The sequence below is a fragment of the Triticum urartu genome, chromosome 1, assembly GCF_003073215.2.
Source record: "Triticum urartu cultivar G1812 chromosome 1, Tu2.1, whole genome shotgun sequence".
Classification (NCBI taxonomy): Eukaryota; Viridiplantae; Streptophyta; class Magnoliopsida; order Poales; family Poaceae; genus Triticum; species Triticum urartu.
Genome location: NC_053022.1, coordinates 194,255,097 through 194,275,971, shown reverse-complemented (window position 1 = coordinate 194,275,971; position 20,875 = coordinate 194,255,097). Strand labels below are relative to the sequence as shown.

General features: G+C 46.2%; 1 protein-coding gene across 1 annotated transcript in view; it reads right to left on the bottom strand.

The window, feature by feature from the left end:
- Nucleotides 1-20,096, bottom strand: part of LOC125532801 — a 115,743-nt gene extending 95,647 nt beyond the window's left edge. The window contains exon 1 of the mRNA XM_048696706.1: nt 20,009-20,096. Coding sequence (XP_048552663.1) covers nt 20,009-20,096 — 88 coding nt within the window. The remainder of the gene's footprint in view (nt 1-20,008) is intronic.
- Nucleotides 20,097-20,875: the final 779 nt, after the last annotated feature.

Genomic DNA, 20,875 nt, shown 5'->3' with positions numbered 1-20,875 from the left:
GGATAGCAAGATATAACTGAAGATCACAAAAGCAGTAAAGATAATGATGTGAAACAATAACCAAGCAGGATATATCAACAACTTACTCTCCAGCTTTCCTTTGGAAAAGTTTGTGCCAATTTTTTTGATATTTTTTCAAGAATGGTACTGACTCAAGCTTTCAAACGCAAAATGAATCACTCAATTCCGAGTTGATATGAGGAGTCAACTTTTTTTAAAACTGACCTGAAAAACTGCAATAAGCTATGTTCGCAAACTTCGGAGGGCAAAAAGACCTATTTAGAAGCCGATTTTAAGGTGCCAAATATTGAACTAGCTTCTGCAACTATTTAGATGCGTATCATCGCTAAATTTCATTTGAGTACTCATGGAGCCAAAACGGACTTCGTATGAGGAAGTTATGCATGTTTTACTAGACAGTGCACAAAACAGATTCCAATCCGAATTCAACTACGAGATTGAGTCTAGATAGATCCGAATTTTGTTTTTTTCTTCTCCCTTTTTTTCGTCACACTTTCTTTTTCTTCTTCTTTTTTTTCTCTGACTTTTTTTTTACCTTTTTCTCTTTTTTCTCTCTCTTTCCAAGACAACTAGATAAGATGCAGATTGGATCAACCGAAGATGTGAATGACCTCAACTATGATTATGACAATGAACGATGGGTAGCACGTGGTGGAAATTGATGGATGGGGTGGTGGACAATGGAAGGGATAATGATGCAGCGGCGGCGTGACTAATGTGAACAGAACTCGAAACTCTAAACGAACTACACAGTAAGACCAGCAACTCGACACGACGATGCAACCGATAATTTAACTATCACTAGTAGAAAAGGGGGCAAAGGTCCAGGCCGGGTCAGCCCATTAGTCCCGGTTCAGTCCAGAACCGGGACCAATGGGGGCATTGGACCCGGTTCGTGAGCCCAGGGGGCCGGCCGGGCCACGTGGGCCATTGGTCCCAGTTCGTCTAGACCTTTTGGTCCCGGTTCGTGGGACAAACTGGGACCAATGGGCCTCGCTCCTGGCCCACCACCATTGGTCCTGGTTGGTGGCTTGAACCGGGACCAAAGGCTCCCCTTTAGTCCCGGTTCATGCCACCAACTGGGACCAATGAGGTGCCTATATATACCCCCTCATGTCAGAGCAGAGCACACTGCTCTGTTTTTTCTAGCCGAGGGGGAGAGGGCTTGGTGGTGCTCTCGCTCACCTCCTATGCACACAAGGTGTTCGATGGAATGCCCGAGCCACACTACTTAAGCTTTCTCCTCTCCAAGATCGACCTCCAAGCTCCATTTTCCTCAATATTTGTCTAGGTGTAGCGGTCTGTCACGCCCCGTCCCCATCTTCACCGCCATCGATCACCCGCGTCGAGCTCATCGCCGGCACCACCGTGGTGAGCCTCTTGTTCTTATCTTCTTTCTGAAAGGAAAAAATATTCTTACTTGTATGTTTATATAGATACTTGTATTATTTTCTTACTTTTATTATTGCATCTTATATAGTGCGATGGTTTTTGTATCCGCCCCCGTCGGCCCTCGTCCTGTCTATGATTCGGATGTGGTATATATATTATCTTTATAACTATTGGTTCATTTATTGTTTATGAAAATTATGCCAACCAACGTGACATAGATTTTATTTATGTAGGATGTATGTGAATCGGAAATTCCAACCAACCCTATTGTTGAGAGTTTAAATTTAGTTGAAGAAGAAAACAATTTGTTGAAGGAAAAAATAATAAAAAAATTGAGGAGGAGAAGATGATATTGGAGTTGCATGTTGCGGATGTCGTCGATGATCACAAGATCAAGATGGATGCAATGCGCTTGAAGATTAGAAAGATTAGAAAATATGCCATTCATACTGAGGCTTGGTATCATTATGCCATTGGATCAATTGTTACCTTGGTTCCGATTATGATCGCATTTGTTTTCGCATTGAAATGTTTTACATAGTTTCAATGTATGGCTTAATTAATTAGATGCTCTGGAGAGCTATATGTTTTTAAATGAGAACTGTGTATGTACTTTGGTTTTAATGTGATGATGAACTTCTATTAATTTTGACACTTAATTATATATAATGCACGCAGATGAACCGACAATGGATGTACGGTGACAGACACACCTCCGAGTAGATTAAGGGCGTGCATGAGTTTCTCGATGCGGCTGAGGCAAACAAGCAGAATGGTTTTATGTGTTGTCCATGCACTGAATGTGGGAATACGAGGTCTTACTCTAACTGGAAAATCCTTCACTCCCACCTGCTTTACAAGGGTTTCATGCCACACTATAATGTTTGGACGAGGCACGGAGAAATAGGGGTTATGATGGAAGACGGTGAAGAAGAAGAGTACGATGACAACTATGTGCCCCCTGAATACGGTGATTCTACAATGGGGGGAGCTGGTGAAGATCAAGAGGAACCAGACGATGTGCCCAATGATGCTACAATGGGTGAAGCTGCTGAAGATCAAGAGGAACCAGACGATGTGCCCGATGATGATGATCTCCGCCGGGTCATTGTCGATGCAAGGACGCAATGCGAAAGTCAAAAGGAGAAGCTGAAGTTCGATCGCATGTTAGAGGATCACAAAAAAAGGTTGTACCCCAATTGCGAAGATGGCAACACAAAGCTCGGTACCGTACTAGAATTGCTGCAGTGGAAGGCAGAGAATGTTGTGGCTGACAAAGGATTTGAGAAGCTACTAAAAATATTGAAGAAGAAGCTTCCAAAGGATAACAAATTGCCCGACAGTACATACGCAGCAAAGAAGGTCGTATGCCCTCTAGGATTGGAGGTGGAGAAGATACATGCATGCCCTAATGACTGCATCCTCTACCGCGGTGCATACAAGGATCTAAACGCATGCCCAGTATGCGGTGCATTGCGGTATAAGATCAGATGAGATGACCCTGGTGATGTTGACGGTGAGCCCCCCAGGAAGAGGGTTCCTGCGAAGGTGATGTGGTATGCTCCTATAATACCACGGTTGAAACGTCTGTTCAGAAACGAAGAGCATGCCAAGTTGATGCGATGGCACAGTGAGGACCGTAAGAAAGACGGGAAGTTGAGAGCACCCGCTGACGGGTCGCAGTGGAGAAAAATCGAGAGAAAGTACTGGGATGAGTTTGCAAAGGACCCAAGGAACGTATGGTTTGCTTTAAGCGCGGATGGCATTAATCCTTTCGGGGAGCAGAGCAGCAACCACAGCACCTGGCCCGTAACTTTTACAGTTGTGGAATGGAAACGGTGTACGTACATGGGATGAGCACAGACAGGAGGAATTTAACCTAAAGGTGTTGCTGTTCGTGACCATCAACTATTGGCCCGCTCTCAGTAACCTTTCAGGACAGACAAAAAAAGGATACCACGCATGCACGCACTGTTTAGATGACACTGAAAGTATATACCTAGACAAATGTAGGAAGAATGTGTACCTGGTCCATCGCCGATTTCTTCCGACCAACCATCAATGTCGAAAGAAAGGCAAGCATTTCAAAGGCAAGGCAGATCACCGGAAGAAGCCCGCCATGCGTACCGGTGATCACGTACTTGCCATGGTCAATGATTTACACGTAATATTTGGAAAGGGTCCCGGCGGACTAGCTGTTCCGAATGACGATGAGGGACACGCACCCATGTGGAAGAAGAAATCTATATTTTGGGACCTACCCTACTGGAAAGACCTAGAGGTCCGCTCTTCAATCGACGTGATGCACGTGACGAAGAACCTTTGCGTGAACCTGCTAGGCTTCTTGGGCGTGTATGGGAATACAAAAGATACACCCGAGGCACGGGAGGACCTGCAACGTTTGCACGAAAAAGACGGCATGCCTCCGAAGCAGTATAAAGGTCCTGCCAGCTATGCTCTTACGAAAGAAGAGAAAGAAATCTTCTTTGAATGCTTGCTCAGTATGAAGGTCATGACTGGCTTCTCGTCGAATATAAAGGGAATAATAAATATGCCAGAGAAAAAGTTTCAGAACCTAAAGTCTCATGACTGCCATGTGATTATGACGCAACTGCTTCCGGTTGCATTGAGGGGGCTTCTACTGGAAAATGTCCGATTAGCCATGGCGAAGCTATGTGCATTCCTTAATGCAATCTCTCAGAAGGTGATCGATCCAGAAATCATACCAAGGCTAAGGAGTGATGTGGCGCAATGTCTTGTCAGTTTCGAGCTGGTGTTCCCACCATCCTTCTTCAATATCATGACACACGTCCTAGTTCATCTAGTCGACGAGATTGTCATTCTGGGGCCCGTATTTCTACACAATATGTTCCCCTTTGAGAGGTTCATGGGAGTCCTAAAGACATATGTCTGTAACAGCGCTAGGCCAGAAGGAAGCATCTCCATGGGCCATCAAACAGAGGATGTTATCGGGTTTTGTGTTGACTTCATTCCTGGCCTTAAGAAGATAGGTCTCCCCAAATCGCGGTATGAGGGGAGACTGACTGGAAAAGGCACTCTTGGAAGTGACTCAATAATATGCAGGGACGGATATTCTTGGTCTCAAGCACACTACACAGTTCTACAGAACTCTACCTTGGTGACCCCGTATGTCGATGAACACAAGAACAGTCTGCGCTCCAAACACCCAGAGCAGTGCGACGACTGGATTACATGTGAACACATCATGACTTTCAGCAGTTGGTTGGAAACACGTCTCAAAGGTGACAACACTGTTTGTGATGAGTTGTACTTGTTGTCCAGGGGACCATCTTTGACTGTATTGACTTACAAAGGATACGAGATAAATGGGAATACATTTTACACGATCGCCCAAGATCAAAAGAGCACCAACCAAAACAGCGGTGTCCGCTTTGATGCAGCAACCGAGAGCGGAAAGGACACATATTATGGTTACATAGTGGACATATGGGAACTTGACTACGGACATGATTTTAAGGTCCCTTTGTTTAAGTGCAAATGGGTCAATCTGTCAAGAGGCGGGGTACATGTAGACCCACAGTACGGAATGACAACAGTGGATCTGAAAAATCTTGGGTACACTGACAAACCATTCGTCCTAGCCAATGATGTGGCACAGGTTATCTATGTGAAGGAAATGTCTACCAAACCGAGAAAAAGAAAAGATAAGGAAGCGAATACATCATACGATGAGCCAAAGCGCCACATAGTTCTTCAGGAAAAAGGGACATCTTGGGAGTGGAGGGCAAGACAGACATGTCTGAAGATTATGAAAAAGTTTCATGAAATTCCTCCCTTTAATGTCAAGGCTGACCCAAGCATCCTGATAAACGATGAAGATTATCCATGGTTACGGCGCAATAAGAAAATGACACAAGCGAAGAAAAAGTGAAGACTTTCTCCCGCAACTATTATGATGATACCATGCCAACTTTGTAACACACGAGTATGCTATGCCAACTTTTTCAGAGTTCATTTGAAAACTATGAATTTAGGTCGAATTTTCTCTATAGGTGCATCTATCTTCATTTTTTTAGTAAAGTTAATCACAAACTTGTGATTCACACAAATTTCAAAGAATTCAAATTTTAACTATTCAAATTTGAAAACCAATGGCACTAACAGAAAGTTTATAATTTTTCTAAAACTAATGCCACTAACAGAAAGTTTATAATTTTGCTGACCTAAAAGCAAAAAGAAATAAAAAAAATAAAGCAAAAAACAAAAGAAAATAAATAATGCAGAAAACAAAAAAAAATTGGAAAAAAATAAAAATAGCAACAATAAGTATTTTTTTGTAAATATAAACAAAATAAAATAAATAAAGCAACAAAGAAAACAAAAAAACTAAAAAAGTGTTTTCAAATTTGAAAACTAATGGCACTAACAAAAAGTTTATAATTTTTCTAAAACTAAAAGCAAAAAGAATTAAAAATAAAGCAAAAACAAAAGAAAATAAATAATGCAGAAAATAAAACAAAAAAACTCGAAAAAAATAGCAACAATAAGTATTTTGTTGTAAGTAGAAACAAAACAAAATAAATAAAGCAACAAAGAAAAAAAACAAAAAAGTGTTTTCAAATTTGAAAACTAATGGCACTAACAGAAAGTTCATAATTTTTCTAAAACTAAAAGCAAAAAAGAATTAAAAAATAAAGCAAAAAACAAAAGAAAATAAATAATGCAGAAAACAAAACAAAAAAACTGGAAAAAAACTATTTTTCTAGTAAAGTTAATCACAAACTTGTGATTCACATAAATTTCAAAGAATTCAAATTTTAACTATTCAAATTTGAAAACTAATGGCATTAACAGAAAGTTTATAATTTTTCTAAAACTAAAAGCAAAAAGAATAAAAAATAAAGCAAGAATCAAAAGAAAATAAATAATTCAAAAAACAAAACAAATACTGGAAAAAATAAAAATGCCACCTATTGGGCCACACGGCCAGCATACGACTAGAAACCCATCTATACATGGGCCAGGATGCAGGCCCGCAGGCCCAATAGGCCCAACAAGCCAGTGACAAGGGTAGGCAAGTACTGCCTGCATATTAGAGAGGAGCTCAGCACCTGAGCCGCAACGCAGCTTATAAACAGGTGCTGAGCTCTCTCAGCTAGCGAGGTGGGACTAAACTTCCCACCGCACCGCGCCAGCGCAAGGCCGTTGGTCCCGGTTGGTGCCACCAGCCGGGACCAAAGGTCGCCGCTTCCCGCCCTTTGGGCTGCTGAAAAGAGGCCTTTGGTCCCGGTTGGTGGCACCAACCGGGACTAAAGGGGGCATTGGTCCCGGTTTGAGCCATGAACCGGGACCAATGCCTTTGCTATATAAGCAACACTTGGGAAATTTTCAGATTTCCCTCGCCAGTTGCCCCCGACGACGCCGACCTCCTCGACGCCGCCAGGCTGCCCCGATGCCGCCCGCCGCCCCCGCCGTCGCCGTCGCCCGCGCCCGTCGTCGTCGTCGCCCGCGCCCTCGCCGGCCGTCGCTCGCGCCCGTCGTCGCCGTCGCGCGCGCCCTCCCCCGCGCCCTCGCCGGTCGTCCCCTGCCCCGACGCGTCGCCGCCTCTGTGAGCACCGCGCGTCTGCCGCCCCCGCCGCCGGCGTGCAATTTTTTTAATTATACATGCTTTTTTACATGTTTTTAGATTTTCATATATATATATATATGTATGTATTTTTTAGATATATGTTTTTTATATATGTTCATATATGTTTTTTATGTATGTTCATATATGTATATATGTATGTATTTTTTTAATTGTAATGATGTTTTAAAAATACATATATGCAAAAGCTAGATTTTTAATTAGAAAAGTTTTATCTATATATGTTCTCTGATTTAGTACATTTTAGGTTAGTTTCATTTTAAAAAAAGTTTTATATATTTAGGAAGAAGGAATAGAAGTAAGAAGAAGGACGAAAAGGTTTTATATATGAGGGTCGAGAGGGGGTCGACGGTCGCCGAGAGGTCGAGGGTCGAGAGGGGGTCTAGGCTCGCCGAGGGGTCGAGGGTCGTCGAACATGAGAGGAAGAAGAGGATAAAAAAAGAAGAGGAAGAAGAAAAAAAGAGGAGAAGAAAGAATAGAGGAGTGAGTTCTCTCCTCTATTCTTTCTTCTCCTCTTTTTTTTCTTCTTCTTCCTCTTTTTTTATCGGGAACGAGGGTCATCGAGGGTCGCCGAACATGAGAGGAGGAAGAGGATAAAAAAAGAAGAGGAAGAATAAAAAAAGAGGAGAAGAAAGAATAGAGGAGTATCTTCTACTCTTTTTTTTCTTCTTCTTCCTCTTTTTTTATCGGGAACGAGGGTCGTCAAGGGTCGCCGAGGGGTTGAGGGTCGAGAGGGGGTCGACGGTCGTCGAGGGGTCGACGGTCGAGAGGGGGTCTAGGGCCGCCGAGGGGTCGATGGTCGTCGAACATGAGAGGAAGAAGAGGATAAAAAAAGAAGAGAAAGAAGAAAAAAAAGAGGAGAAGAAAGAATAGAGGAGAAGCACTAGAGGAGTTCTTCTCCTCTATTCTTTCTTATCCTCTTTTTTTCTTCCTCTTCTTTTTTTATCCTTGAAGCGTTGTCGAGGCCACCCCAAACCCTAGAGAAGCAGCGTCGAGGCCACCCCAAACCCTAGAGAAGCAGCATCGAGGCCACTAATTAATATTAGTTCTACATTTTCCACTAATATATCCATTTGTCATGTTTGAATAATAATTGCCATGTTGTAAATATTTGTAGAAACTATGGACACCGCCCGAGACGAAGTACAAGAAGAGTTGTTGGGGGACATAATCGCACGAGGAAGTTATGCCGTCTGCTCGTTGTTTCTCAACGACACCGATGGTCTGGAAGCAGCTAGCTATGATTATGATGGCTCCGGTGACCTAATGCCGGTGCAAGAAGGAGACCATGTGGACAGCTCCGGTGACCCAATGCCGGTGCAAGAAGGAGACCGTGATGACGTCTCCGGTGACCGAACCGAGTCCGGCTAGGTATATATATTAGTTAAGCTTGTGCTGACTAGCTAATTGATGCATTCATTGTTTTGGTATGTACACATATTAATTAAGTCTTTGTTCTTTTTTCTAGCCCTCCGGATCGAGCACAACTTCGGTAAAGAGACGAGGCCCAAAGAAAAAGTTGAGCTCGGATGAAAGGTTTGAGATCATAGCAATCGCGCCCGACGGCCAACCGATTGAACCCATCCGGACAAAGAGCGCATTTGTTGCTCAGTGCGGGGTTCTGGTCAGGGACAAGATCCCGATCAGCATCTAGCAATGGTTAAAGCCGGCTACAGAAGACCCTGAGGTGTCTTATGTCAATGATATGCAGAAAAATGATCTTTGGACTGAGCTGAAGTCAAATTTCACCCTACCGCCAGAGGATGATCCGGAGAAGCCAGTTAAAGAGAAATTAATCAAGTCTTTTGCTCTTAAGAGGATGACAGAACTATTCAGGAGGTGGAAGAAAGAGCTGAATAAGTTTTTCAAAAATAAAGAGACACCAGAATTCAAGGGTAGATATGAGAAGATCAGAGATCACTGGCCTGCATTTGTGGCCCACAAGACATCGGAAAAGAGTAAGAAGATGTCGGCGACAAACAAGCAAAATGCTACGAAGAAGAAGCATCACCATCGCACGGGGTCAGGTGGCTATCTCGCAGCCCGGCCTAAGTGGGCCAAGACTGAGAATGATCTGGTTGATAAAGGGATCGAACCAGAGACAATTAACTGGCCAGACCATTGCTGGACTTGGTTCTTTGGAGCTGGCGGAACCTTGGACCCTGTATCAGGGAAGTGCATTTGGACGGACGAGCAAATGGAAATACCATTCAAGAGGCTTAAGCACTATATCGAAGCAGTGCAACAAGGGACGTTCGTTCCAGACAGAGAGAATGACGAGCTCACAATAGCCCTCGGGAATCCTGAGCACCCTGGATGGACACGAGGCACGCCAGGCTCCATTGCGTGGAAGGCTGGGTTTCCGAACGCAGGCGGTTTCAAATGCCACGAGAGGAGGAAGAAAGTGGAGCAGACCCAACTGCAGGCGCTGCACGCTAGGGTACAAGCGATAGAGGAACGAGAAGCAAATAGCAGCAAACGAACTGCCAAAGCTTCCCCCGAAGCTACCCCGCCATCTCAGCGGAGAAGTAGCATGGCTTCCACCGAGCTGCTTCAGCCGGAGCATGTCTTGACGGCTCCTGCCAGCTATCATGTGGATGCTATCACGGAGTCTCGAAATTGCCACCTTATGACGCAATGGATTAATATGAAGGTCAAGGCGGCTGTTGGCTCTGTTTTTCCTACTGAACCCGGCACAACTTTTCACTGCCGGCCGATTCCAGAAGGATATGCTAGGGTGATGGTCGATGAAATAATGGAGGGATTTGAGGACCTCCAGCTTGACCACCCTACCGGTGAAGGGGAGACTCGGTTGGGTTCTGCTCTGAAGACTCCATGCCTATGGCGGAAGGAGCTCGTCAACCTTCCGAACTGGACGCCTCCGCCTCCTACTCCTCCTCCAGCGAGTTAGGGCACTCCGCCTCCTCCTCCGGCGAGTGACGATCAGGGCACTCGGCTGGCTCCTTCTCCGCCGCGTGGCAGCACTCCACCTCCTTCTCCGCCTGCGCCGGCATGCCCGAGCAGCCAGCCTCCTCCTTCTCTGCCTCGTCAGCAAGGGCGGAAGAGACCCGCCGCCGCTCCGGTGCGTCGTAGTCCTTCTCCTCCACCTCATAAGCAAGTAAAGAAGACAGCCGCTCCGTCTGCTTTGCCGGCGTATAGCAGTACAGCCAAAGGCGGGAGGACATACAGATTTGGTCCTTCTCTGAAGACTCCAGAGAAGTTACCATACGAGAGGACCCCGGAGGAGAACGCCGAGATTGCGCGAGAAGAAGTGAGGAACTTCTTTGAAGGGGTGAAAGCAAAGAAACATCCACCTCCGGAGGAGAAGGTAGATCCGGTGAAAGCGAAGCGCACTCTGGCTGCCCTGACAAAACCACCCAAGTCTCAGCCGAAAGGAAACTATGAGCGCATTATTGGAAAGGCATTTGCCGAAGTGGAGTGGTCGGGAAGTACTGTCAGTGATAAAAGGCTGAAAGAACGACGAACTGGGAAACAAATTGCCCAGCTCGGCGAACAAGCGAAGCAATCGTGCCCCCCGCTCAAGGTGCCTAGCGACATCGTCGCTAATGATCCGAGGATGGTGCCTGGTTATAGCAATATTGGAGATTACCTACTCGACGATCTACATTATGATTTCATGGAGGTGCAGATACAAAGATACGAGTACGGGAAGCCTCTCGTCAAAGATGAAAGATCTCTATCAACGATGATGCGGAGATTGCATGATTGGTACTTGAAAATCTGCAGAGAGTCTGGGGGGAGGAGTAATTTTTATGTGAGAGTTAAAAAGGAGCATGACCTCGTTGGAATTGAACTGTTGCCTGTTCCATTTGAGGAGTTCTTTCAGTTTTTCAATCAATTGGCCCTCGATAAAGTAACGGTCACATGCTACTGTCTGTAAGTAGTACTACTTCTATCATTAAGTCTCTCTATATAGCTCAGCTCCTTCATTGCATGTATTTATAATTATCCTCACTATATTATGCAGATTGAAGATCGTCGAATTGAAGAAAAGACAAATCGGTGATATTGGGTTCATTAACACAAATCTCATAGATGCAACTCAGGTTAAATTTCATGCCGCAGATACCGAGGCCAACTTGCTACGATCGTTGGTAATAAATGAAAACAAAGATCTAATACTCTTTCCTTACAACTTCAAGTGAGTGTTACTGACTTGTGCATATTCGGTTCCCCTTATATATTAGTCAAGGTTATAGTAATGTAATTGATGAGTTATGCATGCGTGTGCAGTTTCCACTATATTCTCCTAGAGATTAAGCTTGAGCAGGGACTAGTAACCGTCTTAGACTCGAGATGAAAAGATCCCCAGGACTATGCGGACATGACTCAAATGCTCAAGAAGTAAGTTAAATCGATCATTATCCACCATATCAGCAACTTTGTTCATTTCCTGATATATCAAGTAATTGTTTTCTTTGTCTGGCAGGGTTTGGAGAAAAATCGCCAAAAAAGCTCCGGGACTACCGAAGAAGCTGCAATTTAGACACCCGAAAGTAAGTACTATAGTAGCATGTTCCGCGCATCTCCTAGTGATTCAAGCGCGCTAGTTTCATCAATACCATTTGGCATTCTTGCTTATCAGTTTGATTTACCTCTATTTCTTGTAAAGTGGTTGTGGCAGGAACAAGGGAATGATTTCTGTGGATACTACGTTTGCGAGTCCATCCGCCACACAACCTATGAGCGGGGCTACTCTGACGAACAATATGAAGTGCGTAAATAACAACATTCACAATTTTATTTTATTACCATCATTTGTGTTGAGTTTCATTCATTCATATATATATATATATGTATTGACCCCCTTCTTCAAATTAGATGTTTCGGAAGCGGGATGAACTCCTAGCACCAGCTCGCATGCGAGCAATTCAAGAGGAATTGGCGGCATTCTTTCTTGACCATGTGATTGCTGAAGACGGAGAATACTATGTGGACCATGCGTCCGTATGTTAGGAGATTATATTTGTAAGAGATAATTATTGTATATATGTAGCCGGTAGTGTCGGATAGATATACGAGAACTTGTTGTTCGACCAATCTCTCGGAGAAGGAGGGGTGGTCGATATCACTTCTCTCTGTATGCATATATGTTCATGACGATCTTCTGTTTCCTTCGTTTGCTTACTAGCTAGCTAGCGTGTCTAGTCCTCTCTATATGTATGTATAGTACGTAGCGTCGACCAAGCACGGACATAAGAGAGGACACTTCTCTCTATTAATTATAGCTAGCTAACACAATATATGAAACACCTAAATTAACCCCCCAAAACCACCAACCCCCCCCCCTTTCAAAACAAAAAAAACCCAGCCATAGAAATGCTGACGCGTGTATGCCTATTGGTCCCGGTTGGTGCCACCAACCGGGACCAAAGGCCCTCCTGCCCGGGCTCCGCGCACAGGCCATGTGGAGGCCCATCTGTCCCAGTTCTGGATTGAACCGAGACTAAAGGGACAGGGCATTAGTACCGACCCTTTAGTCCCGGTTCAGGAACCGGGACAAAAGGCCCTTACGAACCGGGACAATAGGCCCGTTTTCTACTAGTGTATGCAAGCAATGTAAAGAAAATTGCAAAGGCTCGGACTGTCTTGGACAAAGGATGAATAGATCTAACTTTTTTTGTGGTTTTTTCTTCGACTCTAGGTATGAAGAACATACGCAATCAAGACTATAGAAAACTGAAAAATCTCACCGGGTAACCTAAAAACTGATACCACTTGATAGAGGCGAGGGTCCCGATCTTTTGATGAGATGATAACTATCGATTTGGTGGAGTCGACTTTGACAATCCGACTAAAAACGTGCACGACGTTGCGCCTTAGCAGTCCCTAAACCAATCTCCCGAGGTTACTGATGATGCTAGAAGCACGATTAGCCTGACCATGAAGGTCTATTCCTGCACGCAATCGAAGAATAAGCAATAATATGATAATGTAATCTGAATATTGAGAATATAGATGAAGTATTGATAAAGGTGGGGATCCAAAAGCGGTCTTGGTCTGGTCGTTGGACACAAACGAAGTACACGAAGTTGCAATGGCTAACTTTTAACTAAACAAATCCCAAGAAAAAAGCTACTAGATGGATCTACTTATATAGGAGCAAGGGGTGGTGGCCAAGGAGGTGGAAGGACGTCCCAAGGCAGCCTAAAACTAACCCTAGGTCGTACAAGGCTCATGGGCCCAAGTGGGGTGATGCAACACCTTTGGACTTGTTGTTTGACTCAAATTCTGCTGCAGCGTCAGATTGTTTCATCGATATCTCAATGCTTCAGACGAATTTGAAGGTGAATCCAATTGGGCTGGAAAGAGCACAAAATCTACTTTCCAACAAAGAAAGAATCACCCAATTCGGAGTCCGTGTGAAAAAAGTCATTGGCGTTTTGAGTCAGATATGTTTGTGAAGTCCGAATCTGAATCCAGAATGTGAGAGACTTGGACTCTATCTTGTCTTGACCCAAAAGTGACGTGAGCGGACCTTTTGAACATAACCTAAACTTCTCCTTTTCCCTTATCTTCATATGTGGATTGTACAAATGTCCCATACACCCGCAATTAGACAAAACACAAAAGTGTGTGAAGTATTTTTATTCTGGATAAGCTAAATAGATTATTGAATAGTTTGCACTAGAAATCACCTGAAAAATATGCATGTATGCAATATTTTTGGTCGTATCCAAGGTAGTCATGTCCTCATTACTTTCTATGAGTTTGAGGTAGATGCTTATTATCTTGACACACATATTTGCGTTGCTACCTCACATTTACATGCTTGTTTTCCATGATGTCCTTAATTTCGCTCAATTTATGTGCTTTCATGCCATGTCACAATCCTTTGTTACACCATATGCTATGCATGATGATGTCACTTGTTCGGTGAATCACCACTTGCATGCTTGGTTTTGCACTAATTCTAACCACATTTGTTTTTCCAAGTGTTTGTTGTTCGTGCTCCTTTTGAAGGAATCACAAGATGGTGCGACATTGGAGAGTGCACATTTGGAACTACAAGATGATGAATGCTTGGTGACCGAGGGAGTCCTGGATTAGGGGTTCCTCGGACAGCCGGACTATATAATTTGGCCGGACTGTTGGATTATGAAGATATAAGATTGAAGACTTCGTCCCGTGTCTGGGTGGGACTCTCCTTTGCGTGGAAGGCAAGCTTGGAAAATTCGGATATGTAGATATCCTCCCTTGTAACCGACTCTGTGTAACCCTAGCCCCCTCCGGTGTCTATATAAACCGGAGGGTTTAGTCCGTAGGACAAGAACAATCATAATCATAGTCTAGCTTCTAGGGTTTAGCCTCTACGATCTCGTGGTAGATCAACTCTTGTAATACTCATATCATCAAGATCAATCAAGCGGGAAGTAGGGTATTACCTCATCGAGAGGGCCCGAACCTGGGTAAACATTGTGTCCCCTGCCTCATGTTACCATCCGCCTTAGATGCACAGTTCGGGACCCCCTACCCGAGATCCACCGGTTTTGACACCGACATTGGTGCTTTCATGGAGAGTTCCACTATGTCGTCACCATAAGGTTTGATGGCTCCTTCGATCATCGGCAACGATGCGATCCAGGGTGAGGTTTTTCTCCTCGGACAGATCTTCATATTCGGCGGCTTCGTACTGTGGGCCAACTCGCTTGGCCATCTGGAGCAGATCAAGAGCTACGCCCCTGGCCATCAGGTCAGGTTTGGAAGCTTGAACTATACTACCGACATCCGCGGAGACTTGATCTTCGATGGATTCAAGCCCATGTCAGGTGCACCGCACAGTCACGACGAGCATGACTTAGCTATGCCGCCGGACGGTGTTCGGGAGATCACACCTGTGGCAACTCCGGCCCTCAATCCGGAGTAGATCATGCCGTCCGAGGACGGGTGGATGGACCCCGCCACGGAGGTCGCACACCCAGCGGTTATAGAGCCGAATACTGACTTCACCTCCTATGAGACCTGTGTTGCCAGACCCTTGGATTCATCCCCGGCCACAGGCTCCGAACCGCCTGCGTCCGTGCCTATCGAATCTGATTGGGCACCGATCATGGAGTTTACCTCCACGTATATCTTTTAGCACTCGCCCTTGGCCGACGTGCTAAATTCATTGAGGTCTCTCTCCTTGTCAGGAGACCCTTGGTCAAACTATGTCCGGCTTGAGTGGGAAGCGGACGACGAAGAAATTCATTTCCCACCCGCCACCCACTTAATAGCCACTGTCGACGACTTAACTGACATGCTTGATTTCAGCTTTGAAGACATCGACGGTATGGACAACGATGCAGGAGAAGAACAGGAACCACTGCCCATAGGGCACTGGACAGCCACCTCATCATATGATATATACATGGTGGACACCCCCAAAGAAAGCAATGGAAAGAAGGCAACAGAGGATAATCCCCTCGAGAAGCAATTTAAGCATCAGTGTCATCGGCGCCGCTCTAAGCCCGCCATAGCAAAAGCAGCGATACCGGCACAAGAGACAATAACGCTGCGGACAGTGCCGAAGACGAAGACAATCCCCTCCAGCCAGGCTTCGAGCGGGAGGATGGGCAAGCTAGCCCTAAGGAACTGGCGGCAGACGGAGAATTAGTGGATGACAATTACATGCCCCTCTCCGATGACGAGGTGAGCCTCGACGACGAAGAAATTATCGTGCCTGAGGATCCCATCGAGCAGGAGCGCTTCAAGCGCCGGCTTATAGCCACAGCAAAAAGCCTGAAGAAAAAACAACAACAGCTTCAAGATGATCAAGATCTGCTAGCGGATAGATGGACCGAGGTGCTGGCAGCCGAGGAATACGAACTCGAGCGCCCAACCAAAAGTTACCCAAAGCGCAGGTTGCTACCTCAACTCGAGGAGGAAGCATTAAAGCCTACACTTCCAGCGTATGATGCGGCTGACCGGCCACCTTGTGGCCGAGATAAAGTGGCGTATCAGCCCGATGTCCAGCCCGCACCCCGTCGCCAGTCAAACAAAAACGCAAAGGCCCGGGGCAACACGCAGGACCTGCGAGACATATTGGAAAACAAAGCAGGACATACAAGATCGATCTACGGATCACGGGGGCGCGCCCCAACGCGTGACGACGACCGTCATGCCGGATATACTAAAAGACAAATCCGGCCAGGCCGAATATAGCAGACAAGACTCATATGAACTGCGCCATGATATAGCCCGGCACAGAGGCGCCGCACACCCCCTATGCTTCACTAATGAAGTAATGGATCATGAATTCCCAGAATGTTTTAAACCCGTGAATATTGAATCATATGATGGCGCAACAGACCCCGCGGTATGGATCAAAGATTTCCTCCTCCACATCCACATGGCCCGCGGTGACGATCTACATGCCATCAAGTACCTCCCATTAAAACTCCAAGGACCTACTATGCATTGGCTCAATAGCTTGCCGGCAACTCCATTGGCAGTTGGGAGAATTTGGAGGACGCATTCCTTGACAACTTCCAGGGCACTTATGTGCGACCACCGGATGCCGATGACTTGAGTCACATAACCCAACAGCCAAGGGAATCAGCCAGGAAATTTTGGACTCGGTTCCTAACTAAAAAGAACCAAATTGCCGACTGTACGGATGCCGAGGCCTTAGCGGCATTCAAGCATAACATCCACGACAAGTGGCTCGCCCGACACCTCGGCCAAGAAAAGCCGAAGTCCATGGCAGCCCTCATGACACTCATGACCCACTTTTGTGCGGACGAGGATAGCTGGCTGGCTCGCAGCAACAACACATTAAGAAACCCTAGCAATTCAGATGCCAATGATAGCAACGGCAGGCCATGTCGCAACAGACACAAACGTCATAACAACGGCGACAACGCTGAAGACACGGGAGTTAATGCCGGATTCAGTGGCTCTAAATCCGGTCAGCAGAAAAAGGCATTCAACCACATATCGATCGTTCGTGTCAAATTCACGTCACAGTCGATAAACCAGCCAACCACACCAACAGAGAATGTTGGGTGGTCAAACAGGCCGACAAGTTGAAGGCCGAAAACAAGGAAAAGGGGCTGCATAGCGACGATGAGGAGGAGCCTCGGCCGCCGAACACAGGAGGACAAAAGAAATTTCCTCCCCAAGTGAAAACAGTAAACATGATATACGCAACCCATATTCCCAAGCAGAAACGGAAGCGTGCACTGAGGGACGTCTATGCGATGGAGCCAGTCGCCCCAAAGTTCAACCCATGGTCTTCTTATCCGATCACCTTCAATCGCAGGGACCACCCCACCAGTATCTGTTATGGCGGTTCTGCCGCATTGGTCCTTGACCCCATCATTGACGGATTTCACCTCACTCGAGTCCTTATGGACGGTGGCAGCAGCCTGAACTTGCTTTATCAGGATACAATATGCAAAATGGGTATAGACCCCTCGAGGATCAAACCCACCAAAACCACCTTCAAAGGTGTCATCCTAGGTGTAGAGGCCTGTTGCACGGGCTCAATAACACTGGAAGTAGTCTTCCGATCTCCGGACAACTTCTGAAGCGAGGAGTTAATCTTCGATATCGTCCCCTTCCGCAGTGGCTATCATGCACTGCTCGGACGAACCGCATTTGCCAGATTCAATGCGGTACCGCATTATGCATACCTCAAGCTGAAAATGCTAGGACCCCGCGGGGTTATAACAGTTAATGGAAACACAGAATGCTCGCTCCGCATGGAGGATCACACTGCGGCCCTCATAGTAGAAGCGCAAAGTAGCCTTATGAGGCAAACCACCAATTCGGCGAAAAAGACCCCGGACACCTTCAAGCGAGTCCGGAGTACCCTGCAAGAGGATCGCCAGGCACGTTTAGAGCTCGCCTAGCAATTCGGCCTCCGTCCTAGTCCCAGTCAAGCGGCGAAATTTGCGCCGCGCGTACATAATTACGCACTTAAGATACCATGGGCATAGGCGGAGGCACGGGCATGGCACGGCCCACAATGCGGCTCAACTGCTTCAGGACCCGTATACCTTTATCATTTTCTTCCTTTCAGGCCCCTATTCTCTGACGGCCCTCTCCGATCGTCTGATTATCAGACCCGTCATGGGAAGGAAACACCAAGGAAGCAAGAAGCTTTGACGTACAAGGGAATCCTTAGGTGGTCCTTGATAACGATCGATATACCTGTTTTGCATACCCACACGCAGCTCGACCTTGGATAGGACATGTCAAATAGTCATATTTTTTACTTATTAAACTACATGTATGCATACGCTTTGACGTATCATTTAAATAACAATGTACAGCATCAGCTCATTATTGCATTCCTTTATCTTTTTTTCCTGTCTGCTTACTTACGACACGTCGCACCCATACATTCTGATACGACCTGTGCGCAAGGGCTTCAGTATACCCCATAACACGGCATGAAAAGTCCGAACACTTTCAACAGTGTGGCACCCCGAACTTATAGCATTATATACATCAGCTCCGAATCATCTCTTGGGTCAGTAGTTGGGTTTGCCCGGCTCCCATGTTTTGGTACCTTACGTTCCGCTATATCGGCTAAGGTAGCACTGGGAGAACTACCGCAATTGTGTCCTGGTTCTTCCAGACGAGCACCTCAGTAGAGAAAGCTGAAAACTGACTGTCATGATGTGGCAAGAGCTGGTTGCTGTTCGAGAGCTCTCAAATCCTTAAAGATTTTTTCCGCTTCGGGCGAGGAGTCAGCCTTGTCCGATTTAGGCGTCCATAGTGCCCCAAGTTCGGCCTTCCGAATACTAGGGGCTTCGCCAAAATTTAAAATTGTAGACTTTTATGGCTAAGTGAGAGTGATAAAGCTTTATAGTCCAATTGCCTCGTTCGTTGTGCTGAACACCTCCTTCGAAGGACCCAAAACTAGGATAAAGAGTGATCAGGTTTATCCTGAACACCTCAGTACTAGTTACATGGGGGCAGAAGCCGACGACTAGCCAACTCTCAAATTTTATAAACGGCCGCACAGAAGGTAATATTTTAAATCAAAAAGCGTTACATAGCGCACACGAACTTGTTTCACATTACAAAATCACATGAGTACATTCATTCAAATAGTACATCCTTAGCACATTCCTCTGCTACAAGGTGAGCACCCTTCAGGACACTGTCATAATACTTTTCGGGGTGGCGATGCTCCTTGCCCTCCGGCGGCCCCTCCATCACCAGCTTTTCGGCGTCCATCTTCGCCTAATGCACTTTTGCCCGGGCAAAAGCCCTGCGCACACCCTCAATGTAGAAGGACCGCTTTATGACTTCAAACCGTGTGCAAGCATTCACAAGCCGCATTACCAGGCCGAAATAGCTGCCAGGCAGGGGCTCGCCAGGCCACATCCGGACTATGAGGCCCTTCATGGCCAGTTCGACCGCCTTGTGAAGCTCGACTAGTTGCTTCAACTGGTCGCTCAAGGGCATCAGATGTTCGGTCCCAGTATACTAAGACTAGAACAACCTCTCTGTCGAGGTCCCTTCCTCGGCCCGGTAGAACTCCGCGGCATCCGACACACTGCTGGGTAGATCTGCGAACGCTCCTGGAGAGCTCCGAATTTGGGTAAGTAAAAGGAAAGTTTCCTTCACATGCTTCCTTTGCATAATGAATGCCTTACCCGCTGCTATCTTCCTGACCGCCTCAATTTCCTGGAGGGCCTTTTGGGCTTCGGCCTTGGCATTTTGTGCGTTCTCGAGGGCCTTCGCAAGCTCGGACCCCTACGTCCTAGAGTCACGCTCCAAGGACTCGTACCTCTTGACAAACTCCTGGAGCTCTTGCTGAACCTCGCCGACTCGGGCCTCTTGCTTCTCACGCTCGGCGCGCTCCTTGGCCGCTTTGCCTTGGGCCTTGGACAGCGCCTTCTTCAGGGTCGCCACTTCGGTCGTGGTCCCTAGCAAAATTCATGACGATCCTGTGATCTAGCAACCAGTTTCCTTTTTTTATCAATAAACAGACGAGGTTTCACTTACCTTTGTTCTCTTCGAGCTGCCTCTCGGTAAGGTCGAGCTCTTCCTCAAATCGGTCAAGGTCCTGCTTTGGTGCGGAGACCTCCGCCATGTGAGCGGCAGCGGCCATGTAATGCCCTCGATGCGGATATATCTCCCACGTGTCGAAGCACGACTTAGAGGCATAACCGCATTGAAATCAATGTCGCAAGTGAGGTAATCTTCGCAAACAACCCATGTAATACATAAGGGAAAGAGATACATACTTGGCTTACAATCGCCACTTCACACCATTACATGAATAAAGCATTACAACATCCAAATACAATCAAGGTCCGACTACGGAACCAAAATAAAAGAAGAACCCCAAATGCGACAAAGTCCCCGATCGACCCCAACTGGGCTCCATTACTGATCAACTAGAACGAAACAACACAAAGGACAAGATCTTCAACGAGCTCCTCCTGATCTTGGTTGCGTCATCTGCATGGGCTCATCGGCACCTGCAAACTGGTTTTGGAAGTATCTGTGAGCCACGGGGACTCAGCAATCTCGCACCCTCGCGATCAAGACCATTTAAGCTTATGGGTAAGGTAAAGGTATGAGGTGGAGCTGTAGCAAGCGACTAGCATATATGGTGGCTAACATACGCAAAAGAGAGCGAGAAGAGAAGGCAAAGCACAATCGAGAAACTATGATCAAGAAGTGATCCTAGAACAACCTACGTCAAACATAACTCCAACACCGTGTTCACTTCCCGGACTCCGCCGGAAAGAGACCATCACGGTAACACACGCTGTTGATATATTTTAATTAAGTTAAGGTTCAAGTTATCTACAGCCGGACATTAACAAATTCCCATCTGCCCATAACCGCGGGCACAGCTTTCGA